This window comes from Lagopus leucura, unplaced genomic scaffold (genome assembly GCF_019238085.1).
Source record: "Lagopus leucura isolate 7727_CA_CO unplaced genomic scaffold, USGS_WTPT01 Super-Scaffold_100008, whole genome shotgun sequence".
NCBI classification, from domain to species: Eukaryota; Metazoa; Chordata; class Aves; order Galliformes; family Phasianidae; genus Lagopus; species Lagopus leucura.
This window is the reverse complement of record NW_024962265.1, coordinates 32,192,336-32,218,083: the sequence shown is the minus strand read 5'-3', so window position 1 is coordinate 32,218,083 and position 25,748 is coordinate 32,192,336. Positions and strand designations below refer to the sequence as shown.

Here is a 25,748-nt window from a genome sequence, read left to right as displayed (position 1 = left end):
TTGCAGAGAAAAAAAACTGGATACAGATTTATTATCTGCTTTAAAATGTCCCAACAGTATTTTTTCCCTTTGAAAAATGTACAAATCTTCAGGTCCTTTGAAAGTTAGATACAGTCCACATTCCTCAGGCCACCATCTGCAGTCAAAGCACCAAATCTAAAAGGAAAAAGCAGTGTATTCTTAGGTGATTGAATAAATCAAATACAGAATCAGTTAATCCTTACTTCACTGTAATTTACTTGTGGGCTTTTCCTCTCCCTTGTCACATGCTGACACATGCATTTATATCTAACTTTTGTCCCTGACAACAAGACAGAAAAAGGCTACTACGCTCCAAGTACAGGACTTGGGTAGGGAACAAAAAAATTCATCTTGAAGCTAAGCTCAGCTCTACCAACAATTTAACCTGAAACTTTTAAGAAATCATTATTTTTCATATATTTTATCGCCAGTTAGAGAAAAAAAAAAGCACAAGCATTCTGTACGTGATGATGAAAACTCCTCATTATATTTAAGCAATCTGAAAACAGCTAAATCATTGAGTCACATTGGTAGAATTCCACAGCTGTTAAAAATGTTATCTAAAAGTGAAAAGTTAAAAGAACATACTGGGCTGCTGCAAAAACACTGCGTTTACATTTGGAAATAACCTCTGTGCAACAAGTATTTCTATTAGCTAAACCTGTGTGACATTAAAAATGTCCTGATTGCTATGTCAGAATGTTTTCACAGCTATGTTTCAAAGTTGTGAAGAATGGCTTTTGTTGCACTTCAGATCAGCAGGTGAACATTTATTTACTGTTAGATTAGGGGACAGAACTGCCCCTTAGTTTGCATTTTTGATCTACAAACTGTACCAAATTAAGCTTGCTCCTACTAACAGCCCCAAAATGAAAAACAATTGCTTGCCTTTCCAAAATATGATTGTTCTCAGCCAGCTCTTTAACAACCCCTTCCATTTCCTCCTTTAGTTTCTTCATACTGTAGTAAGAATAAGCAAAAGGTTACAATTTTTATAGAGACAGCTGTCTAGTACAATCACTCATCATCACAAAACTCTCAGCAACTTGTCATTACATACAAAACAAGAGACACAGATCAGGTTGGTTATTTACTAAAAGTAATGGATGATTATTAATGTTGTCCTTTACTCATTTCCAAATCCATACTGCTGCTTCAGCAAAACAGTTATTTTTTCTGCAGTAATTGAATAATTGTATCATTCTTAGCCTTAGCAGAGCAATCACACAGCCAACTGTAAGCATTCTTTTCAATCTATCTGTCTAATAGGTACGGAATATGATGGCCATTCAATTAATAAATTCTCACCCAAGAGTCATTTCTACTAATGTATTTGAACTTGGATAAACTGTATTCATGGTATGTTTCATCCCAGTGGAAGCTGCAAACATTTTCTGAGGCAGAGCATCTTGTAACTGCAATAGATAAAAAGGAAGTGTAAGTTAAAATACAAGTTGTGATATGCTTCTTGATATTCTCTATTTTTCAATTCTCTGTTGCTGAGATACTTCACAAAATCACTGCAGCAGTAAGGCATGAGATCATCGTGGCAAGATCTTTACAGACATGACCTTCCGTTTTCTGATTTGTTCCATCTTCTTAAGAGCCTCAAGCTTTTGTAATAAACTCATAAGGAAGAATTATTTATTTGTTATGTTCTTAGATATCCTAAGGGAAGAGGATTCTAATGAATAACTGGCTTCCTTCTTGACTGCAAGATACTCTTTTAGGTTAGACTGAGATTAGGTTTTGATATGGGAACATGATACTAAGTCTGATTTTCACATCTCATGAAAGTTACACAGAAAAGAGTAAAGGCTTTTCTCATTCTTTCAGTTTTGAGGTAATTCTGGTAAGTTTGCATCCAACAGAGCCACTGTCCAAATTTTAATGGAACTTTTTCTTCCATGACACCAGCAGCATTACATTAGCATGAGTCCTTGAGTGTGTATTCCCTGATCTTGAATGAGAGTAGTGTTTTCATAGAATCATAGAATCACAAGGTTGGAAACAGCCTATAAGATCATCCAGTCCAACCGTCTCCTCATCACCATTGCCACCACAAGCACTAAGCCACATCACGCAGCACGTCGTCCAGACGCCTCTTGAGCACTGCCAGGGACGGCGACTCCACCACCTCCCTGGGCAGCCATTCCAGTGCCTGACCACTCTCTGAGAGAAGAAGTTCTTCCTTATGTCCAACCTAAGCCTCCTCTGATACAACTTGCAGCCATTACCCCGTGTCCTGCTCGTTGCCTGGGAGAAGAGGCCAAATCCTCTTCACCACAACCTCTCTTAAGGAGGTTGCAGAGTGCAATGAGGTCTCCCCTGAGCCTCCTCTTCTCCACACTGAACAATCCCAGCTCCCTCAGCCGCTCCTCATAAGCCCTGTGCTCCAGACCCCTCACCAGTTTCGTTGCCTTTCTCTGCACACGCTCCAGCACCTCAACATCTTTCCTGTAGTGAGGGGCCCAGAACTGAACACAGCACTCGATGTGCGGCCTCACCAGTGCTGAGTACAGGGGGATGATCACCTCCCTGCTCCTGCTGGCCACACTATTTCTAATGCAGGCCAGGATGCTGTTGGCCCTCTTGGCCACCTGGGCACACTGTCAGCTCATGTTCAGCCGAGCATCACCCATCAAGCCTGTATTTTAATGCAACTGCATTAAGTACAACTCACTATAAACAGCATTAATATTAAACAACGTAAAATCTTATTTTTGCAAAGCCTTTCCGTAATTTAGAAGAATTTTTACCTCATTTATATAATCCTGGTATTTGGATACTTCTTCTTCAATATCAAAACACTGGTTGGTGAGAGCCAGCAACTGCTTTCTTGTGTGAAGCATTTTCCTAAATGAGAAAAGTAGTAGTTTTCTTTTAATATACATATATATATACATATATATATATATATTTTTTTTTTAAACTGATGCACTTTACCAAATACTAAAGAAATTAAAAAAACTTGCCTTGTCCAGTCCTCAGCCTTGTCCAGAAATGCATCATACTTGCTGACACACTCATCTTTGAACAGAGCTATGGCTTTGGTAGCATGCAAATACAGCTTCTGCCTGCAACACAGAAACGATAAGAGTGCCATACTGCTTTCAGAACTTCCTTCAAAACAACAACCAACAACAAGTATGCAGATTTAAAATCCCTTCAGATCAACTTTATTCATGCCACTGTAATGTATGAGAACTCAAAAAGCAGCATGAACTGACAGGTTATCTCAGAAACATTCCTTGGCAGGGAGAAATTGCAAGTATTTGCATATGAATAATTGATCAAATGTGTTTTTGCAGTCAGCATTTATCTGAGCAGGTATATTCAAGGGAAAGGGACTCTAAATGGAAAGAACAGAATCCCTTATTATTTAGTTGCCTTCTACAGATACTTGGAACATCCAACATTTGTAAATAATCCTTTGTGCTGAGTGATATCCTTGGAATAAATAAGTTGGAATTCTGTATTAGCTTAAGGTAATGACAAGAAAAACATCACAGAAGACAGGAGAACAAAACAAACCTGAATTCTGGTTAGCACTGCAGACAGTAGTTCCAATGGAGCTGCCTACTATCCTAGGCATTGCACCAGGAAGTAAAACTAAGGGATAGTGGAATACTGAGGAGTACAGTCTAACAGCTGCTTCTATTGCTTCATTAACTGTTGCATGATAACCATTGGAATATTTTCATCTCAGTAGCAAACAGGACAAAAAGGAGTTCTCTATAAAGCAATTATGCTCCGATAAAGAACATCTGCATTTAAAAGGAACGTATGTGAAAGAACTCCATGCCAGAAAGCATCACACTGAAGTATGCTGGCACTCCATGTATTTAAGATATTTAAAAAATACGTATCTTTTTTAAGGAAGAAATTTTAAAGAGGATATAATGTGCAGCAATAATCCACAGGAGACGTTATCACCAAGAGCACCTGAAAGCAATTGTTTCCCAAAGTTAACTTCAGAACTTACTTGTCAAACTTGTGAATTTGTTCTTCATTATAGGGAAGCCCTAGGATCAAGCAGACAAGAGACATTACTAGTTTAGTTCTGTTAGTTGTATTTACGTAAAACTTCACTTAGTTTATCCACTTTCGGTATGTTTTTCTTTTGTTTTGATAAGTAAAAGCAATAATTTACTTTTTTTTTCCTCCTCCTTTGTTGGAATTCAAATCTCTAATATTAAAAGCAGCGTTTCGTTCATATGGGCATTAAGAAGATAACTAAGAAAGGCCTACACACACATTTACTGTTGCTGACTAACTCCTCATTGCTACCACAAATGTCCAAGTAGAACAAGGACTGACCTGCCATTTACATTACAGCTTACATTAAAAATGAATCAAATCAATTACTTACTTCGTTCTTGTTTGTCTTTTTTGAACTGATAGTAAATTTCTGTGATGGAAGATAGCAGTGTCTGCAGCCTTTCAGGACTAGAATGACAAAAATAACAAGATATTAGATCTACAAACTCAAGTAGCTATTAATGAGCTTTATGGACTGCAACTCAACGTAGAATTAACCTACATTAAAAGAGTTGATACAGTTACTCACTTTCTGTCTCTTGGATGTGTGCCTTCTTGATTCACCCAGGTGTCAGCTAGTAAACCACCAGGAGAAAGTTTGGTCTTGATATCTTGAAGACTTGTTTCTATTGTGCCCTGAGAGCTGGAGAGCTATGTAAGAGCAAGAAAGTTCAAGCAATTGTACTCCTGGGCCAAGTGAAAAATTAATTTAGGCTGAAAACAGACCAAGTGCCTCAATATCCATTTGTTTAACTTCATTAAAGAACTACAAAGCTTTCTTCACTGAAGCTGGTGTTTCCATTAGTTAATACCTAGTTTCGTTCAGAGGCTTTAAGAATTTACCTTTCCTAAATTCCCTATTTACTTCTCCACTAGTTATTTTAGTTTGTTAAGAGTTCACATAATGACTACATGTCGTTCATACATTTCCTTCCCCACAGTTCAGAAAACCTCCAAAGTAAAAAAGTGATCACCTTTTTCTTTCTGGAACAGTGAACTTTATAGACTGACATCCTGGGAAAAAGTGTGAAGTTACTTTCAATTTTTCCTCGTCTGAAAACTTAATACAAATTTCAAAACAGAGCAAACATTCTGAAGCGTGCCTGTGTGGGTATCACATCAGAAAGCCAACTAGCAGTTCAAAATCATTTAAGGAAACAGAAAAATACATTTAGTGGTTATAATTTTTCACTTAAGTGAAATGTAGCAAATGGAATTGGATTGGCAGGGATGACACTATTTTCATTACAGTGAACTAATGACAGGATTTAGTGTTTGCAGAAAGGTATCCGTATCTCAGCAGAGGCATCTTAACAATCTTCAGCAGTCCAGAAATTACTTGGAAAATACAGAAAAACCTGTGTTACTGGTTTGTAATTCTAGACCACCATTTTGAGAATACCGTGGGCTTTGTAAAATACTTACACGCAACAATTTCGTGTTTATCTCTGAAATTTCATCCACTTCTGATGACTCCAAGTTGATCTGCATCAAATTCTCATATCTGATCATAACAAACAGCATGTTTATAAAAAAAAAAAAAAAAAATCGAATGAGTAACGGATTCACTCAAAATATTCTTTGAAATTAAATATTAAGAATAGCAATCACTTCTTCTATATGAAATACAGTATTTATCAAACAACTACGAAAGACAGACAACCTAAAGCAACCATTAGAAATGAAAACGTTTTTCTTAAGAAAAAAATAATTCCTTGAATTTTTTTCTACCTTTGAATTGCTAAAAATGAATTTGAAACGTTTATTGAGAAATTCTTCATCATACTCCCATTACCTGCATTCAGAAGGCAGCAGAAAACTATTTTCATCATCAAATCACTTTTAGGAAGTTACCAAACTAAAGATTCTTAAGGTAGTCAATGGTGCAACAAAACAGTGCACCAAGATGTTCTTCTGCAGAAACATATCTGGAAAGGTTGGGTTACCAAACATTAAAGGCTGGGCCAAGCAATTGATACTTTCCATATGACCATAGTTCAAGTGTTTAATAAATCGTTTAGGAGGTTATTTGTTCCTGCTGAGTATTGGGCACATTTTATTAAGAACACCATTAGAACCAGTTCAGCTACTTTCAAACAATGCATACTTTGCTCAAGGCGAATACTCCGTTTACCTTTCAGACAAAAGCTCTGTATTGTCATGCTTTGTGGCAGAGCCTTGAGAAAGGAGAACAAGAGGATTTGTCTTTTGCTCGCTCTGTGAGAGTCCTCTAAAGTGAAATCGACTGAAAGCCTGCTGAAAAAACGTGCAAATACACAGCAAATTTCTGTTCACAAGAGAACTACTCCAGTCTGCAAAAGAATGTAATTTTCCTTCAAACTGCTGCTCTGAGGTTTGACTGAATACATCACAGTCATATATAAGAAACGACAGCGATTTCTTCTGAGCAGCAAGTGGCATTCACCTGCAGGACATGGCTGAAAAAAACATCTGACCCAAACAGAGTAAACAGGAACCAATGCTGTTAGCTACATAAACTGGCTTGAAGGGAGTTTGCAGTACAGCCCTGGTGATTTGTAACAAGGCTACTAAGGTTTACCACGGTCTCACCAGTTACCAACTTCGCTGTTGTTTTTTAAAGCAAGGTCCTCAAAACTCAGAAGTGTTTGGCACGTACAGATCAAGCCTGACAAATCCTTTGGTATTCACAATTACTACATACAAGCCATTCAATTTGTAAGTGCAGAACACTCCAACATGACTGTACATGTGGGCATTAATTATCTTGTGGGCATTTCTATTTTCAGACCAGCTGGGAAGCAAGCTTACTGAAACCTGTGGCTAAGACAGCATTCAGGGAACACTGCCAGTAGGTGGGAAAACTACTAGCCAAACTGCTAGCTTGGCAAGCTACTGCAAACTACTAATATCAAACTGCCTAGGAAGAATACATCCTACTGAAGGAGCCAAGAAAGACTGAACAAAATACTTTTTTAAAAGGTACCGGAAAGAAAAGGGATAGAATTGGACACTGAGTGAGATTAAGAGATGCAACAAAAGTCTGGACAGAAAAAACGGAACTTGGAGAATTCAATGCTGCAATTCCATCTCCTGGATACTATTTGAAAGAGGTAGGACAGAAGAGTCTTTGACCACTGGAAAACATTTGCTTCTAGAGCTTGGAAGACAAGAAAAGCAAGTGTCACAATTCTTCTGAAGTCTTTGAAACTTGGAGGTCCTGTCCCTTTTATTCTAGAAGATATCAATATATTAGCTGTCCCTTTTCATAAGCTTTGACAGTTTTAAGGATAGTGCTCTAAAGAAACCCTTGTACTACATATACCTAAATGAAAACAGTGGTGAGACTCTGATGCACACCTCTGTCATGTGAGTTAACCAAAACAAACATGACTTCATGGTATGGCAATTAAAAAGGTGTAAGTTGTATCTCCTGTGCAATTCATTTTGGTATCCCTGTGTGCACGCTCTGATCTCACGACATCATACTGCAGCTATTCAATAGGTTTTCATATCAGCTACATGTTATATTTCAACATGAAAATTCTTTCTGAAAGATCTTAAAGCTGTGAATGTGGCAGTACTCAAAGTCATCCTTCACATACAAAACCAAACTCAATGACAAAAGCACCAAAGCACCCAGGAAAGGAGAACTACTAGATCCTTCATTCAGGCTCTGCTATAACTCCTAAAGACAACAGTAAACGAGCATGACTAGGAAGAAAATAGAAAAAGGATGTGTGCAACTACTATTTAATAGTAGTTACTTGTACCCACTAAAATAAGGAGTAAAATTAACACTACTTTGAGTAAAACAAATTACTAAATCTGCTGAAGTGAAAGCAATGCATCGGTACAGCCATGCTAATTCAAATTTAATTTTAAATGCAAAAACCCTGTAAATGTACATAACTTAAAATATCATTGTCATTAAAGATGAGGAAAATCAATGCATTTGGTGTACTGTTTCTACTCACATTTTCTCTGCTTTTTCAATGTTTCTGCTGCAGAAATCCAGTCTGATGACAACCTTAGTCTTTTTATGAACCATTTCATTGTAATCATCCTTGATTATCTCACTAAAAAGCAAAGCATCAGTTTATAACAAATGGCATTCAACTGCCACCTTACCAGCAATCAAGTTATGTAATAATATACCTACAGTAATTAACTGCTACTAAGAACTGCTTTCCTTTAGAGACACATTGGTATAATCCTCATACAAAACTAACTTGTACATGCATCTTAACAAAGGCTGAAGATTAACTATTCACAGGAGAAAGTGAAATTGCAAATAATTAAATATTACTGTTAAAAAAACAACAACAAAACTTTGTTTCCTTTATGATCTAAGAAGCAGAAGGATGCAAGGAGAAGAAGAAACCCCGCAGGGCAGCAGATCACAAGCCAAGGTACATCACAATTAAATCACAATCATGTTCACAGCAGTTGAATCAATTGCTTACTTTAGCCATCGTATTCCTTTTCGCATCAGCTCCTGGTAAAGCAGCAAAGAACTGGCAACTCTACAGGCATAACACACGATACGTGTTACTTCCTGGTGGAAAACACAGGTAACATTAGTGCTAACCTGACATTCTCTTTACAGCTGTTTCAAGTCAATCACAACAAAGCAACATCGATTAATAAAATAAAGAGCAACGTGAAGCTGGTTGTAAAAGATGAATAATTCTGCCCAAACTTCAGCCAGGAAATAATGGAATACTGATTATAGAGGCAGAGCTAAACATAATAGTGAGTTTTTCCAGATATGCTAAAGTATCTGTTAGGGATGAAAATAAGCCTCTTACAGACAAAAATCACACCACTTCCTCTTGGGATTTACTTTCGCTTCTGTAAAGGGACAAGTATATTTCCTCAGTAGTTTGGGAAATAAACTAAAAGAAACCAGTAAAAATGATTTATTTTACAATTTTAAGGCTAGGGGTTCTTTCACCTTACAAGTTTTCTGTATCACTGAGAATTGTGAACAACGTTTCATAAAAGACAGTTTAAAATACTCTTAATCATATGAAATAATGGCCTTCTGTTTACTAATTTGAAAGATGGTTGGTTTTCAAAGAGACAGGTGCTTTTAGAATTACCATAGTGGGAAAAAAAACAACTCCTCAGCAGCCACATTTTAGAGGCATGGCACAAAAGTGTTTGTGACAAAATCAAAGCATGGTAATGCACACATTCAGTAGTTTTAGAAGGCTTGAAATTGGCAAGCTCCTTTCCTCACATTACTAAATTATGCTGTAGCAAAGAATTTGAACTTTAAAAGACTTTGTTTTGTTTTTCAAATACAAAATTATTTGAATACAAACCCTGACTTTATTAAGACATATTTCTGGTGCCTCTCATTAGCAAATACACTTCCGTCAGTAAGAATTCTCACTACCATGTAAAAATAGTTTTATTAACATTGTTCATCTGAGAATAAAGTAGTTTTCATTTCAGTATCGTTATGTGAGACAGCTGTACACATTAAAAATCACCATTACTCACTTTAGCCATAGTGGCATCCCCATCCAAGTCATAACGTTGATGCACTTTAGGAAGCAGAACTGAAACAGAAACAAAACATCTGTACTTCCTGTCATCCATAATAGACTTCAAAAACCTTAATAAAATAACAGATATGCTAATATGTTTAAGAAATATTACTAAAACTCAAAAGCACAACTCAGTCAGAAGCAAGGAACTTCAAAAGTATCCCATTTTGTTTCCCTACATCAAGCACCTCCATACAAAAAAGCATAACTCTATTACCCAGCTCAGTATGTTTCCTCCCACAGCTGACAGCAGCAGAAGCTTAAGGAAGTATGTAAGAACAGGACAAAAATCTAATTTCCCCTCTTATTCTCCCAGCTTCAAACTATCTGTGTTTCAAGGACTTCCTGAGATCTGATGGAATTTGTGCTTAATGAAACCCTCAATATTTTTTTCTTCCATTAATTTAACAGAAGCCTTTCGAAACCTTCTGAAAGCTTTCACATTCAAAACCTACAGCAAAAAATCTGCAGTCTAAGTATGCTTTGTGCAATTGAAGCACCTCACATACAAGTACAAAACAGCCACTGTAACAAATGAATTTGGCATTTTATGGTTCTTCTATTGGAAGAGAAAGTAAGCAATGCTTACAAAGATTCTATATGCTGCTCAGATACCCATGCAAATTGCTCAGGCTTCTTCTTCCTCTGCTCCCCCATTGCCTTTCTCTTAGCTGAAAATTTATCTATTTTACCAATTTTTAAGTTATCCCTGTTGCTTTTCTCAGAATATGTTTTAATGCTTCTGTACCACCACTGAAAGAGAAGGAAGGAGGGCCTAGGACTGCCCAGGAACTCAAAGGTCAAAAGTAAAGGCACATAGTATGTCGATGCTGAGGGATTATTATGACTTAAGCCTCACTGAGCATTTTCAGCTTTCCTATTGCTGTTTTGACCACTGCAAAGCACTGAACAAATGATCGCATTGAATTCTCCATTAAAACTCTAAAGATCTTCCTGAATAGAAAAGCAGAAAACAGTAAAGCAGAGTCCTTCCATTAAGCTCAAGCTGCTTACCCTCCTCACCCCATCCACTATTTTCATATGCATTTACATGGAGATTCATCTAACCTGTTACTGCCAAGCCTTTAAATATTGCATGGTTTTCACACACAGCTTTAGTCTTACACACCTTAATGTGAAACTTAGAGCAAAATGCCCTTCACTACCTTTTTCAAGTTACTTTTAAACATGCTGCACAGCATAGATTTCATGCAGATCTCCACTAATGATCTCTCTCCACTGTGAAAGCCAACCACTTATTTCTGCTCTTCAGTCCCACGTTTGGCCCTGTGGGAGATCCTTCCTTCTTATCTCATGATTCACATTCATGGAGAGTCCGAAGGGCTGGACTTTACTGAATAGCTTTTTGAAACCCAGGGTAACCTCCACCAGCTGAATCTCCTTTGTTCTCACGCTCATGGACTCTTTCAGAGAGTTCTGACACAATATAAAGGCCCTGCTGACCCTTCTGCAGACAGCACTCCTACCCACGCTCTTCAGCACCTCTGCGTGAGCTCCAGCTGACCCCCGCAGTCAGTATGTAGGACATAATGACAAAAGCAGCACTGATCTCTCAGCTGAAGGCATGCCCTCCAGCTCATCTCTCATAAAGAAGTGCTCTGGCACTGGGCTCACTGTGAGCCTCAGTGATAGATGCAAACGTAAAAACTTTACTTTCGTTTGTTTTCTTCCTCTTCAGCATTATCTTCTATGCAAATCTAAGTTGCTAAGACCTCCACTGTTAACAGAAAGAATAACAACATTCACGAGGAATAAAACAGAGCAGAACTTGAATTTCCACTTGGTGAGAAGTGTAATAGAACCAGCTGTGAATTACATTCTGTAAACTTCCTTTCAGCTTGTTACAAGCGTCATCTTCAAAAAGCTTCAGAACTCCATATGCACCACTACAGATGACCACACATACACTCAGGTTCACAGCACCAGGTACACTGCAAGCAGCTACTCTTACTGTAAAAATGCTGGATACTCAGCTTTATTTTTAATCGGACTGCTTAATTAGAAATTCAGATATTCAAAGATAATTCTCTGAAACTCTTAGCCATCCCAGACATAAAACGATAATTAAATAACACTATTTGAGGTACTTATAAGAAGGAGGAAATAGGCATTTTATACCTTCTTCATAGACTAATCCAACAATGTTCACAGCCTCTCTGCTTACTACAAAGATAGGATTCTCCTCAGTAGTCCTGGGGAAGTGTTGTGCCAGTCTGCCAGGTTCTAGTATCAAACGCCGACCTTCGTATATAAGTTCTTGATTCTGAGATGGTATCTTTGTCTGTTTGTAGACCAAATCATGAAATATAGCAGCTCTAAAATACAAGAAATATATACACTAGTAGTTGGACTCACTACAGTACAATACTTCAACAACTCCAATTTTGTGTTACTTAAGTAAAAAAATCCTTTTTACTTCTATTGAATTAAGTACTGGTTTGATCCAGAAAGCATCTGACCTGGAAGACAAAACAGCACTGCCCAAAGCTCCAGCTTGCTTTGATACAAAAACAGATGCTGTTTCCTGCAAAACATCACAGTTCTGCATTTATCTCTGATTTTCCACCACCTTTTGTGAATGTCTGCATAAACAAAGCCTGCTTTGCCCTGAACTCTGAACGTTGGTAAAAGCAGAAGGATGAGCACTTCAGGCACACTGATTTCTTAACAACATATGGATGGTCTCTCCAAGAGAAAAATCTAGTAATTTTACACGTCAAAGAGCATACACCCAAAATTCAGACTTAAAGTGAAGAGACAGACAGATTTACCTCCTGAAACAGCAGAGATTGAGATGGCCAAGAATACTCTGGTGTTTCAAATTCAGCAAAGGATACAATACAAGAATTAAAATACAACACAAGAAGTACAACTTCAAAAAACAACAACAAAAAAACAAACAAAGTAGGAAGGACCAGTTTGTTGCAGTGCTGCACAGGAGGCAGTGTCACCTCTTAATACTACAGATAGCATACAAACACTCAGAAAGGTAAATTATAATAAAATAAGTGAAAAATAAAGTACAAATAGCAATTAGAGCTACAAGCAAGATTTCACTGCAAAAATAGTACTCAGGCAATACAGTGTACTGAATAGAAAAGAAGAATTAGAAAAGACCAGAAATTTATGTACAAATTTGATGAAATAACTGCATCTGTTCTCTTATGAAAGAATAATTCATTCTTCGCATTATCTGCAGTAAGGCAGGGAAATGTAATTTATTTTTGCATCATTCTGTAAGTCAGACTCTATAGCTTTTAATATCAGTGCTTTGTGGTCATGAAGTGAACTCCATATCACTACTAACTTGTAGCAATACAACTCCAGAAGTCTGCAAGAGTTTTTTTTTTTACATCAGACACAGAGACTATGTGCATTGTGTTTCCTTGATGACAAGATAAGCACAGTGAGAGCTGAACATGTTTTGTGAAAAATTATTTAGTGAATAGGATGTATGGAAAACTTAGCACAGACAAACCTGGGCTGAGTTGGTATCCACTGTGAACACAAAATCACTGTAAAAAGACATAGATCAAATCTGTGCTATGTCACTGATTAAGTCCAATCTAAAATCTGCTGATTTGACCTTCAAACATTTTATTTTTGTTAGAAATGTTTTTATGATCAACATATTTCTGTGCACTGTGAATACACACAAGAATTACAAGGTCACACTTCTCAGACACACTGACAAGGAGAGGCGACCACATATGTAACACTGATGCTCTCGGGTCACAGTGCAGTTTGCCTGAGTAAGAGCAAAGAAATGAATAGAAATGCAAAGAAATGAAGTGGGTAACACTTACGTATTGTAGCTGTGAATATAAACTTTGTGCAAGGTCATCTGCTGGAGCGAAAAGATGTGGATTATGATTCGGTGCAGTATGTCACTCGTCTCTGCAAAGAACTGATCGAAGCCCCAGCATTTCTCCTGGTCTGCTTCCAGAATATTTGCAAGGACAGGTGTGAGCAGTACTTGCAGACCCCTAGAGGACACCAGGAAGACATAAAAACAACTCGGACCTTTCCACGTTTTACTTGCCTCATGAACATAAGTCAGTCTATTATGCCCTGAAGAATATCCCACTGCTTTTTTAATTTCTTCTGTATAAAAACAAAACGTTTAATGGCAATGCCCATTGTTCAATTATAACACACCATTTGAGGCTTGACTATCACCTATTTTTCCTTGGTATATAACTAATTTCATACTCACTGGAAAAAAAAAATATGACAAGCAATTTAGGAAGTCTACATCTTAGAGCTAAGTTAGTGTTCTACCACTGCTGGGAATGATCTTTTACTGAGCTCTCATCAACACTTAGAGCGGCCTATCACTTCGGAGGAGGTAACTGCCAGTTAAGTTTGCTGATTGAGCTGCTTTGCACGTTGCTTTCAGTCAGAATCAGCTTGGTTAGCAAAGATTTATTATTTGAATTGCCAATTGCCAGTGCTAACAAAAACACACCTTGATTGAGGTGGGGCCAAACAAGCATTTGACACATGCTGCTCACCATCTGCAGAGGAAAGTGGGAAACTTGCCTTACAGCCTTTACTATTCTATGAAAAGGCAAATAAGTTTCTTGGCATTTTTACTTTGAAAAATCTGACTTGTAAGGAAGATTAGGGACACTGCTTCTGTGTTATCATGGACAGCTTCTTCAAAGCTCCATTTCACTGCAGTCTAAATATGCAACAATAAATGCTGTTTAAATGCTATTTGAAAATATTCCTCTAAGTAGACATCTAGGGAAAAAAAAAAAGGCTTCCTTTATTATTTAAAACATATCAAATTATAATGGAGTAAACAGAAAAAACAACTAAGCAATACCATGAATAAAGCGTATAAATGGTAAGTTCTGCATGCTGTAAATCAATAAATTTATCTTTATGAACTAATGAATTAATAAAAAACAGACTTCCACACTACATTCCTTGTGGATCAACATATTTGGCTTTCAGAAAGTTTGTTTCTATAGTCTGTTCACAGAAAAATTTCATTTGCCCTTCACCATGAAAAACAACTTTGAATAAACGTTCAGCAAGGTACTTAAAAACACCTGCCATTTTACATTGCTGAAGACTCAGAAGGGTTCAGAACAGATATTAGGAAAAAGTTCTTCATCAGAGAGTGGTTGGGTACTGAAAGAGGCTCTCCAGAGCAGTAGTCACAGCCCCAAGCTGCCAGAGTTCATGGAGAATTTGGACAACACTCTCAAACACAGGTTTTTATTTTGGGGTGGTTTTATGTAGAGCTGGGAGCTGGACTCAACAATCCGTGTGTGTCAGGGTTCTTGTGAAACCCAGGATATTCTGTGACTCTATGATTCTATAAGAAATATAGGTAAGCAAGTTATGGAGATGTGAAAATCTGACCTCAACATGATCTTAAAACATGTTTGGTAAAGAAATTTGTTAATCCCCTATGAAACACTGAGGCATGGTTATATTGCAATGAACATGTGTCTTCCCTTTATGTACATCGGTATCAGTATGAATTATTCTTTGTCTAAATCAGTCTTGCATTGCTCCTTCTATGAAGTATTTTGAAATAAGAAAGAAAAATACTAATAAATGATAAAAAAAAATAGAAGATGTAAAAAAATGTACATTTTGGAACTGTTTTTCCGTATCATTTTCTGCTGTCTAACCTTTGGGATTTGTTACATCACATTCTTTCAGAAAGGGAGGAATGGAGAACATCAATTCAAGGTTTATTAAGTCTTCATATTCCTTTCTGAGGGAGGATAAAAATAGTAATAATCTTTATTCTACTCATAATATTTCAGATTCTCTGGTGCTCATTTGTAAATTAACCATAGTATAAATATTATAGAAAGATGGAAAGAAAGAACACTTGATGACCCAATCAGTACACTATGTAGAATTATACAAGAGTTCAAAGAAAACAACTGCAACCAACAGTCAGATCTCTGTTCTGAAGGACCGGTGCTGAGAAAGAACTGCAAAAGCACAATGAAGTAGCCCTGAAACACTCTGAGTTCAAACTTACTTTGAAAGACTGCAAGAAATTGGCATCTCCCAGCTCCATTCAATTGGTCCATTTGCTGCTTTCTGTATTCCAGAAATAGCACCAGAAGGCTTCCCAGTGATTATTTTATACCTGCAACACATTATTAATACAACATAAACAAATTGTTACCTCTTATACACAAGTCTAGCAAACTGACCTTTAAAACAGAATCAATAACATAAATTCTGAAGCAAGAGTAAATGTTAGGCCAGCTTGTTGTTTTGAGGTGGTGCAATAATCAGGGAGCTTCACTTTCAGGCTGGCACCAAGTAGTGTTAAAATAGTGAACAGTGAAGACGAAACGCTTTGAACGACGTTGGAAAAGAAAGCAGTTTTTTCTACCTTGGATTTGAGAAAAAAAATGGAAGAAATCTCAGGTACTACTGTAAGAAACCACAGTTTGTTCACAAGCAGTAATTAATCAAAATCAGATTGCCAAGCCTCTAATGTTGGAATTCACTTGACTAACTTGTAGCATGTTCCACGGCAAGGGATGACGCTTAACTACCAAAAAGTCACCTGAGGATCAAAAAAGGAACAGAAGGTGGGCTTCGAGAAATTACTGGAACATGGAAATATTCAGCAATTTGGATGCAATTCAGCACTGTCTAACTTTGTACCTAGCAGGCTGGTATTTCTCAAACTTCTCATGAAATACATCAGGAGCAATAGGCTTTGTGCAAAATGAAATTTCAGCTGTGCTCTTTTCTCAGAGGATGAACTACACACAAAACTCCTGCCTGCTTGACAGAGAAGCAAGAAACGAGCACGAAACAGATGAGAATGCCTGTAGGAGAAACAAAGCATGGGTAGTTCCTTAAACTAAGAAAACTGAAATCAGCCTCAACGAGCATTACCAGTACAGAGGAGCTTTACAAGTATCAGAATCTCCAGCTACCACCTTGATTTGTTTTTTAAATGTAACATACAGAAGAACACTAGAATAAAATGAAAAATGAATCTACTCCAGCAGGCATGTTACTATCACAAGTTTTGTTTTGCATTTGGGAGCTACCTGTTATCTTTAGCTGTAGTACCTGGTTCCATGAAATAAGCAAAACAGTCTGATAAAAAAAACAAACATTAGCCTGATGTGTAGCGTATGCATTCCAGGACAGTCTGGAGAGACAATCATATAAAAAGACAACAAACTTTTGCAGCACTGAAAAAAACTGGAAAAAAAAAAATCAGAGTACTGCAACTTTATACAAATATTCAGGTTACACACACCACACTGCAACAGACCAACCTACTGCAATGGGGAAGGAAACGTGTGGAAAAACACTGGTATTCTGGAGGAGCTCTGATGCTTAATTCAAGTCTGAAGGCCTCACACATTAAAATCCTTGCTGAAGGAGAATTTTGAAGAACGTTATGCCTTAAATATTTTCACTGTTTCACTGTTTACAGCAAATATATGGGATTTCTTAAAAAAAAATAAAGCATTTAATGTACATATTTTTTATTTATGAACAGATAAAATTAACCTTCTAAATTACCTACATCACTTCCTTGTTTCTACGAGGCCCTTCAAAGGGTCGGAAAGGCAAACTCCCCGTTGCAGCATGGTAAAAGGTCACCCCTATACTCCACAGATCAACTGTGGCTCCATACTTTTTCTGATGCTCTTTCCTCAAAACTGCTCGCTCATACATATCAGGATGCTGGAAGGAAAAAAAAGTAGATAAAAAGAATGTTGAATCACGTTATGAATAATGTCGAGAACAAAACCACAATAATTTCACAGCAAATTCTTTAATCAAAAAAACAAAGTTAGCTGGCATCACAGAATTTGCTTAAATTATTCCAACAGATTACCACGAAGTGCTCTTAGGTATATGATAGCTACTTCTAGTTTTGACAGTAGTATGTTAAAGTTCAGTCAAAACTATACTACTAGAATATAACAGCACCAAAGAAGACAATTACAGAATAATAGAATGGCTTGAGTTGAAAAGGACAACCATGATCATCTAGTTTCAACCTCCCTGCTGTGTGCAGGGTTGCCAACCACCAGACCAGGCTGCCCAGAGCCACATCCAGCCTGGAATCATAAAGGTTAGAAGAGACTTCTGTAGATCATCCAGTGCAACCCCCTGCTAAAGCAGGTTCCCTGCAGTAGATTGCAAAGGAAAGCACCCAGCTGAGTTTTGCATATCTCCAGAGGAGTCTCCACAACATCTCAGGGCAACTTGTTCCAGTGCTCTGTCACCCTCAAAGTAAAGCAGAAAACCACTATTCATCCAGATGATAGTGAAGCAACAAAAGCTAAATTGGAAAAAAGTCCATAGCAAAGGAGAGTATCAGTTACAATGCTACACATGGAAGAAAACTTTCAGGCAACAGGAAGACTACTACATCTAAGATGCTTGAACTGGTGCTTCTCTGCTCATCTCTCTCTTTTCAACCACCATGTCAAGTAATAAATTTTAACTACACTCACCATCATGCACTTAGCTCAAATACAAACTGAGAAAATATCTACAGGAATAAAGACAAAGATATTCATAACTAAAATACTGTTGTTACTCCTTACACCTAAGGAAACCGAAAAAATTAGACCTGGAAATTCCTTAAAGTTCTGCTGCCACGTCAAAACTGGTGTGACTCAGTAAAGAAGGTGTAAAGTTCTAAACATGAGTGTAATACAAGGAGAGAAATTATTAATTTCTAATAGTCTGAACTATACCTATACAACTATTGCCACAAAAGCTTTAAACAGTTTTTCAGCAGAAAGTAAAATCACACAGGCTTACTAAATACTCCTCTGTGCCATAGAGAGAAACAAACTGTTCATCATCTTCAAGCTCCCTTGCAGCACCGAAGTCTGTCAGTTTGTAGACAGACTGACCATCTTCACCTATAACACGCATGATGTTGCCTGGTTTGATGTCACGGTGCACTATTCCGTTTTCCCGGAGATGATTCATCCCAGCCACTTTGATTAAAAAAAGAAAAGAAAAGAACAGCAGAATTTGATGTGCATCTCAGCACTTACTGCATAAATGCTGACGTGTAACTGAAGCTAAGAATACATGCGTGTTCACTTTCTCATTGGGAAGTGAAAACAAGAAGAGAAATAACAACAAGACCAGAAAATTTTCTAAGCATTATTCCATTTTTCTTTAAATTAGAAAACTTACTTTATTTCTTGCCCTCAATAGCATCCTTTCCATTAAGTACTGGCAGATGTTTTACTAATGACAGGCAGACACAGGTAAAACTCATTTTATTGCTAATTTCCTCCTCTGAGATTAATGATCACTAGAAATCAGTCAAATGCAAAGTGACAAATAATCTTGAAACTGGCAAGCAAAATGGCAATTATCTGAATAAAAATGTTTAAAGCTTTGCTTCTTAATTCAGCTACACCAACATGATGCACACTCCATGACTCCACATGGCCAATTAATTTGCTGAATTACTTAACTAATTCAAACTTCTCATCTCTCGCTGTCTGACGATAAACAAAACGAGTACAAGTTTGTTTAATTCAACAAGGCTGAAGAGCAAAGGTTACATACCTACATCTCTCAACACAATTAAGAACTCTGATTCTGGCAAACCAAAGGCATTGGATGGTTCCTCTAGAACTGTATATAAACTTCCACACGGACAAAATTCCATAACTAGCACTTTGTGTCTAGTTGTTGTCTGGAAAACAATCACAAAGGACAAGTTTGTGAATACTATGAAAATAATGTCAGAAAACACAAGCAGAACAGGAGCACACTTCCGAAAATGAAGCAAATCAGTAGCAAAATCACAAATATCATTCTAGAGATTTTGAAAAGAAACGCAGATCACTTTTGTTTCACATGTTCTAACACAGAGATGAAGAAAGCCTTGAGTTCTAAGTCCTTACAGGGTAGACAGCAATATTAACAGGTGGGCAAACAAAAAACTAAGGAGCAGAAGTGCAGACAGCAGCAATTCTCCTCCTTTCTTATCTAGCAGTCTCAGTATCCGAGTCATCTCAAGCGGTCTCAAGTTTTAGCACTGTAATTCATACTCCTAGATAGAAGTACTATGTCATTATTTCAATTGGTTATAAAACAAAATCATAAACCTGCCAGAATTACTGAAACATCTCCAATTTTTGAATTTTTACTGTATTTTATCTACATTCACCTTGCTTAATGCTTCTACATCTTATCAGTACGTATTACATATTACATGGCTAACTTAAAAATGCCATTTCACTGTAAGCCTTATCACAGCACCTTCTTGAGATGGCTTTGAAGAAACAAAACCTGTATCTCAACACTGAAACAAAGTGTATTGTTTTAACAGTGACAAAAATAAAAGAAGGGTAGTCAGAGTACCTGAGTACTCAGAATACCTGAGTATTATATTATCACATAAATTACTGTTCTTAAAAATCTAAGTTTATTGTATCTAAGTGAAGATAAAGCAAAAAGACAAGGTACTGTGGTTACTACTGTGTACCTTGGTTCCCAACTACAACAATTTATTACCTCTTCCTCAATAGCAAACAACTTGACAATGTTTTTATGGTTCAGTTTCTTCAATACTTCAAACTCTCGCATCTGAACATCCACAGGACGAAGGAAACTTATACTGTTAAATACTTTGACAGCATATAAATCCCCAGTTTTCTGTTAAAAACAAAACAAACAACCAGTGATTAATCAACCAGAAGCCTAAGACTGTAAATATGCACATATCCATTATCCAAGCATTCTGAGATCTTCTGTTGTTTGAGCTAAACCAGATTAGAAATACCTCAAAATAGTATTTTGCTTTAAATGAAAGTTAAGATTCTCCTAAAAAAAAAAAAAAATTATGTATTAACTTAGTTTAACGTAGGCTAGAAGTAAACAGACTGGAAAAATGGAAACCCAGATTTAACCCCACAAATCTAAGTGCTTTTAAATAAAGAATAGTCAGCATAAGAAAGGCTGCACATGGAAGAACCAACAACGAACTCCACTGAAAATAATTTGTCAGCAAGAGGTCAACCACTTGCACATCCTACAGATAAGAGTCTTCACTTTCTACAGTTAGAAGACAACTTTTTGTTTAGTGCTTTGCTTATATTAACCAAGTAATATCGTATTTTATCACAGAAGGCAGCATCAAGCACTACATATCACTCATGCAAAATCCAGAAGAGATTCAAACCCACCCAGCAAGCAAGTCTTGGGCATGCATGATCAGGGGCACAGTAACAGACTGAAGTTGTCAGGTGGAATTAAGCCCTAGCACGCTCATGCACCCACAGCACCAGTTTACCACACAACTCCTGGGGCAAAGCAGCTCCCTGCATGCACTCTAAGAACAAGCTTACACTGACAGTGTCATGTGTGAGAGATTCAAGACTGAAGCCTTCCTGTGCTTAACCTAGGGAAGTTGTACAGCACATTTACATGCACTGCTGGTGCCTCAGTAAAGGTTTTCTGCCACTGACACAAAGCTGCAAGTCATGTTATCAGAACAGTGAGAGTGATGAGAGGTGCAACCATGAAACCATAAGCTTTACAGAGGAACCGCTGTGCTGAAATTCACTCACTCAAAAAAGTACATAAACTGCTAAAATACTGCTCAGTGTTGCTTCACATAGATTGGGGATTGTAGCAAACTCTGTAGCTTATATATAATTTTATAGTTATTTGACAGTGTTATTACTATGTAAGTGAATGCCACTTTCACAACTAGGCTTTTCTTCATTTGGGGAGACATACCACAGAATTCATTGGAATAGAATGAACTACAGAAAGGTCATTTTAGCTCCTTGGGTTACAACACAGTAACACAGCAGGACATCATTTATATGGCAAAACTGCTCCAAGATGCAGTGCTTTGTACTGATTACTCAAGGCACATCACTCCAAAAGACAGTGTCCAACATATGTTGGAAGCACTGATGTAAGGATGAATATTACAGCAACTGAATCAGATGATGTATGGGGCTGCTAAATCACGGCCTGAACCTCTGACTGATCACCTGAGGTGAGCAATGAGTCAGCCACAGGAGCACAGGTGAAGGCAATTCACCAGGTGGAGCCAGGCTCCATCTCTCCTAGACCTATTTAAGAGCCGAACAGCAGTGGGGAAGGATCTCTTCTGGAGATTCACTCCATTGGAATTTACCACGTGAGCCCAGGATATGGGTGAATGTCCTACTTTCCTACTCTAGTATAATAATTACATCAGCCAAACTGCTGGATGTACCATATCATCTGTATATTCATTGATTGTACAGATGAGAACACGTTACAGATATTGTGTTGATGGTACGAGATCAGAGAAAAAAATATGAAAAGAGAATTTAAAAGCAACAAAGAAACTAAAGAAACTCAGGTAGCAGAAACTGACAAGACTTTTGTTTCTATTTAAATTCTTAAGCAAGGTGGAAGGCAAATTGATAAGTGGAGGGATTAATTTTAACCGTTAGTATTTTACAAAGATATATGAATGCAAATATATAACACAAAGATATATTTAATATCACAAACAAATCCTCAGAAGTAACTGTATAGAACTCAAATTCAGTGGAGAAACAGACAAAAAGTATTAAGAACTATGTGCAAAAAAGTTAGAAAAATGCATTTGCTCTAGGCCTAAACATTTAACAGCTTTTTATCAGTTCCATAACACTTAAGGAACTTCCATAACCATAAGGATAAAAACTTCAGTTTTATGTTTCATTTCTGTTGGTAACTCTTCACAAACCTTATGTCGTCCCCGGAAAACGTTTGCGGTAGCTCCTTGTCCTAGAATGTCAGACAACAGCCAGAGATAATTCGAGGTACTCTGCATCTTTGCTTTCCTATTAGACAGCTTTGGCTTTGACCTTAAAAACAAAAAGGTTAAATATATCAAAATATATTTTAAGAAAATGCACAATGGGGACTTCATAATTACAAGAAAAAAAAAAAAAACACAAAAAACACCAAAACAACTCGATAACAAAAGCCAAAAACCCACACACAAATCCAAAAACATACAAAGATAATTTAAAAGAACCAGGTAGAAAATTAAGAGGTAAAACACAGAACCAAAACCAAGCTCAACACTATCACAAATCAAAACGAATGCTTATGACACAACGCTTCTATGCATTTGAGATCCTTCCTACTCAAAATACTGTTTGAAAGATCAGCTGCAAAAGCAAAACCATACAATATGTACGTATGTTTTCAAATGACCCAGCAATGGAAATTAGAAGAAAGAGTCAAAATAAGCACCACGATCAGCAGGACCACCCATTATTCAGTATGTAACACCGAAAAACACACAAGACAAAAAGGAAAAGCAGATAAAGGCACGTTTTAGATCAACGTGGTCCTAGGAACAACTCAATAATGGAAGCCTTGTGCTTGAGTACAGCTATAGGGAAACTGCACTAACTACTTACAATGAGCTCCCATGAGATGAGCTAGGTAAAAGTCACAATTAACATAAATATTATCAGCTCTTTGCTGAGCCAGTGATTATCACTGGAAGAAATCAGAGGACACTTCTCTCATTTCTGAAATTCCACATGTGGTATGCCATGTCATCTTTCAATACCACCGGGCTTCCCCACCCTCCAATGACTACAAGGTGTCAAACACATCAGCTTTCACAGATTCAAAAGAAAGAAAAAAAATTTGATTAAATAAAAATGATTAATAAAACAGAAGCACAAGCCTTCCCCCCCTTGCCAAACCAGCAGGAGCTGCAGCTGAACACCTTTACCTTTCTGGTTTAATCAAAGCACTAACTTTGCTATTAAATTGAGCAAAAAGATGGAAGATTAAAGAGGCAGCTTCCCCAGACCTAAAGAATCCTAGCAGCAGGACACAGACCAGTGCAGGGGCAGGTCCCTCAGTAGCAGCCTCTCTGCACTGCCTGCAGCAGAGCATCCCAAGGGCAATGACTGAAGCCAGTCAGCAAGCAGCAGCGTGCTTTGCCCCTGCTTCAGGCCACGCACCTGCTGTGCAAAGAGGCAGAAGCCTTCTCTGGCTTTGGGCACATCTTTCCATGCACAACAACTACTGATTTTATGGTTTTATTTAGCTATTGGCTCATGTAAGGTGTGGAGCTTCAGGTATAGCTGTCCCAAAACATCAAAGTAATGTCATGGAGTGCACAGAATGCAACCATACAATGTAAAGACATGCCATTACTCCACACTAAGCCCAGAATCATTCAGTGATAGCATTTCTAAACCTAGTTCTTTATGCCCAGAGAAGGAAAGAAAGATTCTCTCCCAAATCTTAACAAGAAACTCCTGAATTTGAACAAAAAACCACACCTCTATACACACACAAGACCTTAAAGTTCTGTTAATTCTAAGATAATCTCCAGTTCTGAGTACCAACTTCTTCCAGAGGCAACTCCTGTAGATGAATCCTACTTAAGCAGACAGTACATAGATGAATCAAATCAATGAGCTTCTTCACTGATATCCACTCCAATACTAGAAATGTTAGTGGCCTAATAGAGTCATCACAGTGCCCAAAGTGAGATGAAGCAGCTTACTTACAGGCCGGCCCTCCCCCTCTACCCTCCTACTTCCTAAATAAATTTGTTTTGAGGTCACTGGGTGAAAACAACAAAAGAACAAGTCTGTGACAGGTGAGCTTGAATATAATTCAGTGGATTTAAAAAAAAAAAACATAAGTCTAACAGGTTCTCGATGTCTGTCTTTTTAACTTACGGAACTAAAGATATAATTACACCAGTGTTAGCACTAGGTACCTACCAGTGTCAGTGTTGCACTACTATGCCTCTTGTCAAAACAGTATGTTTATAAATAAGAACAAAGTCCTTGCTCTCTTAGCACAGTCTTCTCTTTAAGGTCATAAAGCCTCACGCAGTTTTGATCAGTCTTCAAATTATAAAAAAACAGATTTAAAAACTTATACAACATGCTAGATCTCCACTGATCTGACGCTTTTCATTTCTCAGACTGACTCAGCACGGATCTTCCCTAAAGACACGGTATTGTCAAGTTTCCTTTTCACATCTTCCGTTATCTTCCCAGGTCACTGAGCTTCACGTTCACAAAACACGTGCACATCTATCCGTAGGACTAGTCCTGTTACTAGATTCAACACCAAGTGATCTATTCCTTCAAATCTCATGGTCACTTTGTCTAAACTTCACACAAGATGAGTCAGAAGTTCCTTACACGGGCCTTAAAGTCTCCTATGAAGCACTGATTTATTCTCCCCACGGCTTGTTAGCAGGCTGCTGGGTCGGGGTCTGCTTTTTGGTGCCTTGAATACTTCTCAGTGTCTGGCTACTGCCTCTTTACTTGTCAGCAGCGGGGCAGTAGCAGAAAAAGCTGCATTGATGACATGGAGAACGGCTGCTGCGAACTAACGCAGAGTTACGGGACGGCTAAGCGAGCAGCAGCTCCGCCAGCAGCCGGGCACGGAGCTGAGCGGGCCGGGCAGGCGGCGGGGCTCTCGCTGCCCGCACGCAAAGTCCCACACGCCACCAAGGCTGCCAGGCAAGGCGCCGAGGCTCCTCACAGCCCGTAAACACGTCAGCGTTCCGCCCAGTACCCCTCCTGTTATCTCTCAGGAAGGAAGTTTCCTCCCCTCCAGTTCCCGCTTCCCCTCGCCGCCTCCCGCCTCTCCGCTCGGGACTCCCTAGCCGCGCAGCCCGCAGCGGCCCGGCGCTCAGCGCACAGGGCTGGAGGCGGCGGCGGCCCCACCCGCAGCTAAAGACTCCGCAGCGGGGCAGCCCTCCCGCACCGACAGCCGCCGGGTGCCGGAGCGGCCGCCGGGCGCACGCCGTTAGTTCCACAGCCGCTCGGACGGCCGGCGCTGGGGCCGCGGACACACAGGCCGCAGGCCGCGCCCCAGACGGGGCCGCTCCGCGGGTGCCCCGCTCCGCCGCGCTCCTCGAGGTTCTCGCAGCTCCCGGGAAGGCCCCACCACCGCCCGCGAGCGAACCGGAGCCTCCTCCCCAGAGCGGCGGCGGCCCGGTATAGATGTTCCCTCCGGGCCGCGGCCGCCCACCGGCGCGGCCTGACCTCTACCTTTCCCCGCCCCGCCCCGCCCTGCCCACCGGCCCCGGCCCCACGCACCCAGCGCCGTTCGCCAGCCTGCCCACCGGCCGCTTCCGGCTTCCTG

At 38.7% G+C, this 25,748-nt stretch overlaps 1 protein-coding gene across 2 annotated transcripts; it reads right to left on the bottom strand.

Moving 5' to 3' along the window:
- TBK1 (TANK binding kinase 1) lies at positions 1-25,748 on the bottom strand. Of its 2 annotated transcripts, none has more exons than XM_042872730.1 (21): positions 25,703-25,748; positions 22,351-22,471; positions 20,133-20,273; positions 19,179-19,308; positions 18,411-18,592; positions 17,158-17,318; positions 15,634-15,744; positions 13,427-13,606; positions 11,739-11,935; positions 9,553-9,611; positions 8,508-8,599; positions 8,019-8,120; positions 5,488-5,566; positions 4,592-4,713; positions 4,394-4,470; positions 4,007-4,046; positions 2,997-3,098; positions 2,781-2,877; positions 1,330-1,436; positions 910-981; positions 1-156 (listed from the first exon to the last, which is right to left on the bottom strand). In XM_042872730.1, the coding sequence occupies exons 2-21, from the start codon at positions 22,435-22,437 to the stop codon at positions 105-107; spliced, it is 2,190 nt and encodes a 729-aa protein (XP_042728664.1). In that variant the 5' UTR covers positions 22,438-22,471; positions 25,703-25,748; the 3' UTR covers positions 1-104. The 2 variants fall into 2 exon arrangements, with proteins under 2 accessions (XP_042728664.1, XP_042728665.1); XM_042872731.1 differs by lacking the exon at positions 25,703-25,748 and adding an exon at positions 24,368-25,209.